This window comes from Carassius carassius, chromosome 8, assembly GCF_963082965.1.
Source record: "Carassius carassius chromosome 8, fCarCar2.1, whole genome shotgun sequence".
Lineage (NCBI taxonomy): Eukaryota > Metazoa > Chordata > Actinopteri > Cypriniformes > Cyprinidae > Carassius > Carassius carassius.
Window position 1 is genome coordinate 12,167,675 of NC_081762.1, and position 6,238 is coordinate 12,173,912.

A 6,238-nucleotide genomic window follows, 5' to 3' on the forward strand; every position below is an offset into this window, starting at 1 on the left:
ACAGCCTGAAGGTGCACCCTTGAATGGGGATGTTGTTGGACAGAGTGGGGTGGGGGAGAAGAGTTCTTTTCTGTCGCCAGCAATTGCTTGTCATGGGGTAAGGAGGGAATGTACTTACTGAGTCTGTCTGATGTGAAAGCACCAAAACACAGTCACACAGTGCCTCATGATAAGCCATCACAGACCTACAACAACAAAACTGCAGGCCCATTAAAAGGTATAAACCTGGTTGTAAAATAGTGGTCCTTTTTTATTTTTTTATTACGTTGAGTGTATTTTACACTTTGTATGACTTGAGTTTTAGGGTTTTTGTTGCAAAAAATATTAATTTCTGCAATAGTGTAAATCAAATTGTAGTCTAGCGCCTTTTGTACAGATAGCTAATGTAAAACGGGTTTCTGTGATGCATCTAATAATGAAATGGTACGTATATTTAATGTATTGCCAGAATTTATAACAAAAGACCCTATGACTTTTATTATGTGTTTTGACCTCTTTTTAGAGGGTTCAGTCCTTAATTTAGAGCCCCCTCCTTTGTTCAAGACTTGAATTAGTTTTCCCCACACTATTTTCCACTAATTTCACCGGTTTCCATCTTATGTGGTCCCTTCCCAGTTTAGGAAGTGAGTCATAGCCCAGTGGTCCGTTGCAGTACACGGGAAAAGAGAGCGGATGGGAGGGAGAGAACATCGCTAGAGAGGCTCGGTCGGAGGAGGAGGAGTGGAAAACAGGGAGGACACTAGATCTTATTCGCGGACGAAAAAACAGACAACAAACCGTAAGACAATGCCCTCTAATAATTGATTCTCAAATGTTATTGTCAATCAGCCATTTATGTAACGGCTAAATAAAATTGCAGTAGGTTTAGGCGTTCCGCGTTCCCGGACGAGCGAGCGAAGCGGAGAGATGGGGTGAGACTAGCGCAACGCCGCTCGCTCTTACGTAATCCAACCTGTTTATCTGGATTCTATATCGATATATTTTGTTCTTGTTTCTTGCGATTGACTGTTGCTAATTATCTAAATCCACGATAACATTTATTTTGATAACGTTTGTGCTCGTTAGGCGGCCAGTCGAGCATCCGAGCTCCAAAAAATGCGTTAGATTGGTGGTTTAATTTTTATTGATTTCCTTCTTGCATCGTATAAATTTATTTTAACGCAGCCCTGGACTACTTGCAGATTTTATGTCCTCAATCATTTTATTATTTGGGCCTCAGGCGTGCACCCCTGAATCGCTGGTTCTTCAGCACCACAGCGCTGTCACGACGAATGATTGACAGGGCCCAGAAGTTATTACGTGGACTATCTGAATATTTCATGTCGCCGAAATGGAGAACATGCCGTGGAATTGCACCACTGAATATTTCATGTATTATTTTAACCGTTAATAGCGAGGGATTTTAGCCACAGATATTATTTACAGTGTGTTAGTGGCCTTTCAGCACTTTTCTGTTTTGTCTGAAACTATATTCACAGGCAAAATATAATGATATAATGTATTACTTGGCTTTTGCATCCTATAAAGACTCTTCTGTCAAACCACTAAATTTTTTTAATTTTCCCTTTTCAAAGAGCGAGTGAATCTCGAACAAAATTGAAAATGCTTCAGCAAGATCGGGTTATGAACCCTGTCTTTGGAAGTCAAGCTGTAGTTGGACCACAGTCAACTCTGCACATCCATACCAACAGTCAGAAGAGATGCGAGAAAGATGGTAACTTTAACTTATTGGGGCAGGATGATGACCCCATGACAGGAGATGAAAATCGCAACCGGGTGCGTCCAAGGGCTTTGGGCCGTGATCTGCCCCTTTCTGCCAGCCACTATGGACCTGGACCCCTCTCCCCCTTGTCTCGTCTGCCATGCTGGAGCCCTTTGGAGCCTCTTCCAGAGATTGAAAGCGGTGACGATATGGGAGGTAGAGTGCCTCCAGATGGTGCAGAAGAAGGCAAGGTTGATGAAGAGATGAGTAGAGTGACAGATGATGAAAAGGAGAAGGCATTGGGAGAGAGTGAGAAAGTAGAGGACCTACTGGATGATGACGAAGAGGAGGATGATGTGATAGACTGGGCTGACAGTGATGAAGAGTTTGAATTCAGTTACAGGTCAGAAAGCTCTTCCCCACTCAGCACAGAGAGTGGAGACATCGGGAGCGCAGGGGCCCACAATTCCATCTGGGATCAAATCTGCAGAGAATGTCCAATGGCAGACAATGGGAATGCAACTGTGGACACCCTGAAAAACCAAAACCACGTGGATAAGACGGCAGAGCGACGTCGAGAGAGCCTGGAGGGTGCTGATGCAGTTGAAGACGGCTCTTCGGACTCAGACACCGACCCCTGTTCAGAGCTGCCGGAACTTATGGAGGCTGTTTGGACGCTACAGGACCGAGAGAGGTTTAAGGCACAGGAGATGGAGAAGCATCAAGTCCAACTGACTATGTATCGTCGCCTGGCCCTTATTCGGTGGGTTCGCACCTTACAAAACCGTGTCCAGGAGCAGCAGAACCGGCTCCAGTCCAGTTTCGACATCATTCTTACGCATAGGAAAGAGCTTCTGCGCATGGGCGCTGCCACCGCTGCCCGATAACAGACAATCTAAGAAAAGTCATGAGACCAGCTGATGACTATTATCATGTGAAAAGTAATCTTTGTTCATCTTGTTCTTTTGAATCAAATTACCTTCTGGGTCTCTGAACTATTATGTTCCATAATGCTAAACTTTTTATCACTCTTATAAATGTGGTTAAAAGTTCTCCAGAACATCACCTTGCACTGTGCCCATGTGGTTACTGATGTCGCTGAACTCCTCCAACCTGATATGTTTTTAAAAATGTCATATAAATGTTTTTGTGTGGTATAAAATAAATTATATTTCACAATAAATGCTCAATGTGTCCTTTTTTTGAAGAGCAGTACATTGCAAAAAAAAATTCTGTTGACCTAAAAATGCAGTTCTTACAGTAACATCTACATTATTTTACATTTAAATTAAATACATTATTGCTTTGAGGAGATCAGTTTTTTTTTTTTTTTTTTTTTTTTTTTTTTTTTTTACACCAGTTATAAATATTTTTAGAAGTCTGATCAGGTTGAATTTTTCTTTAGGGTAATAACAGCACATGCTCTCTTGATCACATTTCCAGCCAGTGTGTAAAAACAATTCAGACAAATTTAGTACTGACACATTATATAACAATATTTGGCAATTCTTATGTTCTAAGCAAGGCTTGATATTGCTTCAACATTATATATTCCAGACCCTCTCTTGACCTTTAATGACAGTGCTTTCTATAAGAACCACACAGTGTTCAATTGTTTCTCCTTATCACACAGAAAAGGTGCTGGGTGAGAGTTTTAAATCAAAGTGGCCTACATTAATCTAAATAGTACGGGCTCATATCTTGTTGCCCCGGGCTGAGAGCGTCTGGCCTTTCTCTGTGTATGCATGTGTCTTGAGTGTTTACGGAGATACCAGTGTTTTCCCTATAATCCACAGTCAAAGCAGAGCTGCGGGGTAAGAGTTGCACTGGTTCCTTTTCCCTGAGGGAGATTGGACCGATCGCGCCTCGGGGCACCTGGTCCAATCCGGCCGGTGAGTAGCCCGCAGGTCCAGGAAGACTCGGCAGCCAAAAGCCCGGGGCGAAATGAGGGATAATCCGAGAGAATTTTTACTACTAACCGTGTGCGCTTATCACACTCTTTTGCGACTGTATTGAAGAATTAACATGTTTAATGATTTGATTTGTCGTCTTTGGCTCAATGTCACACTACCAAAAGTGCGAGCTAAGAGAATTACTCACACGTCTTTGAAAGCGTTTTTGTCTCGGAGCACAAGTGTTGCGAGAATTAACCAGATACAAAATGCTAAAGAAAACGTGTGTTTTACAAGGGATAAAATTTCTCATTTAACGAACAACGACAGCTCATTTACGTATAGGCAGCACATTTGCGAAAAAAAAGGGAAATAATTGATAATTTTAGAATAGTGTTTTCTTTCTGAAATCTGTCGAGGGTTAGGCCTACGTGCGCAACCCATTTTTTGGCGCTTCTCGCAAAGTTTGCTAACAGTCAACTTTTCTGAAAACGTTTTAAACACAGCACTTAAAGTTTTTGTGCTATCTGTAAGGTTAATAATGATAGTAGCCTAAGTTACTTACGTTTTATCGATGAACTCTCAGGGAAAGCCTAACGTAGAGCTCTTGCTTAATATTAACTTTTTCAGGTAAAAGTTCATCTCTGAGTTAGAGCCCATACTTTTACTCCCTATCTGAGTTAAGTGAATACTTGAACACTATGTTAAAACAAAATAAGTTTCTGTAATAAGTAGTCTAATTTAAGCTCCATTCATTCTTATTTTGACTTTCGTTGTTCTAAGGAATACATAAGCAATATTCTCCCAAAAATTTAAATTCTGTCATTTTCTTAGCCTAGCCTTAAACTGTTCCAGTGATTTTCTTTCTTCTGCAGAACACAAAAAAAGATATTTTGAATAATGTGGGTAATGCTTATTTACTTATTGACTTCCATATTTTTCCCGCTGTATTTTTCTCAAAATATAGACATATTCTATTTTCAACAGCAGGGGAAAAACAAGCATACATCTTGGGATGAGTAAATCATGACAGAATTTTCATTTTTGGGTGATGCTTTCCCTTTTTTGGGGATAGACTTTGACTAATCACCCGTTTTAGGAAAACCTTTGACTAATATATTAGAAACTGTCCCTTGTTATTCAGTGTTATTCCTTTTATCCTGCTTTTAAGGCCCCTGGGATGACTCTGGGAGGAAAAGAAGTGGTGGGATGTCGATCATGATTTTTTTTTTTTTTTTTTTTTTGTGACTATGTGTGTCTTCACACAGAAAGCATTAAAAAATAAAAAATAAGTTTAAAGCCACACTGTATAATGTAGGCAGTGGGACAGACTGCTGAGTGAGAAGGTCCCTGCTGGGCGCGAATAACGGCGACGGTGAGAACGTCTCTGCACCCGAGGATACGGGTGTGATGCGAGTGTGCTGCAGGATGAAACGCCGTGTTTCTCATGATGCGGAGCCGCTGATTTTAGCGCCCAAAATAAAGATAGGCTATATGTTGAACTTAAGAAAGTATCACCGCTGTGACAGCAAACGCGAAACTGTAGGCTACTTAAATATGCATCTCCGGATCTCTCAAGTTCTACCATTAGCTAAATTCAAATATTTTCAACATATAGGCCTAAAGCCTATAAAAATTGTATATGTTTATAGACAGATAGCCATGATAATAATAATAATAATAATAATAATAATAATAATAATAAAAATGTAGAACCAACCAAATTTATGTATTTATTTATTATCCATCCGTTAATAGGCTATATAGGCTATCTAGCAACTGGGCTATTACTAGCTATTGGCACGGTTTATATTAAGACTACTGGGCTTTATAATAATATAATTCTATTTTTCTATTTGTGTAATTATTACATATGTCTCAGAAAATAATTTTATAGGCTAATAGCCCATTTTATCGAAACGTGAACTATTTTAAATCCTGTATTGTATTTTTGGAAAGGTGTATGTGGCATAATTCCAGAATAAAATTATTTCCAATGTAAAATTCGCAACTATTCAAGGTGTTAGTGCTTAAAATGCCTATGCAAAGCGAAAGGAACTGGTTGCGTTAAACATTCCTCAACACGAGGGGGCAATATCAGTCACTTTCAAGTGAATAGGCATCACTTTTGGGAACTTGGTCCCTTCTCATGTGTGCCCTCAAAAGATTTTAAAGTCTCTTGCTCTGTCTTTCTTACCTCTCCCCTCATCTTTCCCTCTTCATGATGCACTGTGACAATGAAGTAGCCCCTAGAACTCCACTGGCGTGGAAACAATCAGCTTGGACAGAGAAGGGGTGGCTGAGAGTCAGGGGGATGTGGACAGCCTTGGGGTCCATGCATCATAGATAGATAGATAGATAGATAGATAGATAGATAGATAGATAGATAGATAGATAGATAGATAGATAGATAGATAGATAGATAGATAGATAGATAGATAGATAGATAGATAGATAGATAGATAGATAGATAGATAGATAGATAGATAGATAGATAGATAGATAGATAGATAGATCGATCGATCGATCGATCGATCTTGGTTGTGTTTAATCTTCTGCAAGAGCCTAGACATATTGAAGCCTGTTGGTTTAAGTGGGATCAGCTGCCTCGCCTGCTTTAACCAGCTAATAAATATGAAAACAG

The 6,238-nt window shown here is 39.9% G+C and overlaps 1 protein-coding gene across 2 annotated transcripts; it reads left to right on the forward strand.

Annotated features, from left to right (window-relative positions):
- The first annotated feature begins 647 nt into the window (after positions 1 to 647).
- Positions 648 to 2,903, forward strand: LOC132145295 (uncharacterized). Of its 2 annotated transcripts, none has more exons than XM_059556196.1 (2): positions 648 to 778; positions 1,575 to 2,903. In XM_059556196.1, exon 2 carries the CDS (start codon positions 1,603 to 1,605, stop codon positions 2,587 to 2,589), a length of 987 nt encoding a protein of 328 aa, XP_059412179.1. In that variant the 5' UTR covers positions 648 to 778; positions 1,575 to 1,602; the 3' UTR covers positions 2,590 to 2,903. The 2 variants fall into 2 exon arrangements, with proteins under 2 accessions (XP_059412179.1, XP_059412178.1); XM_059556195.1 differs by lacking the exon at positions 648 to 778 and adding an exon at positions 795 to 911.
- Positions 2,904 to 6,238: the final 3,335 nt, after the last annotated feature.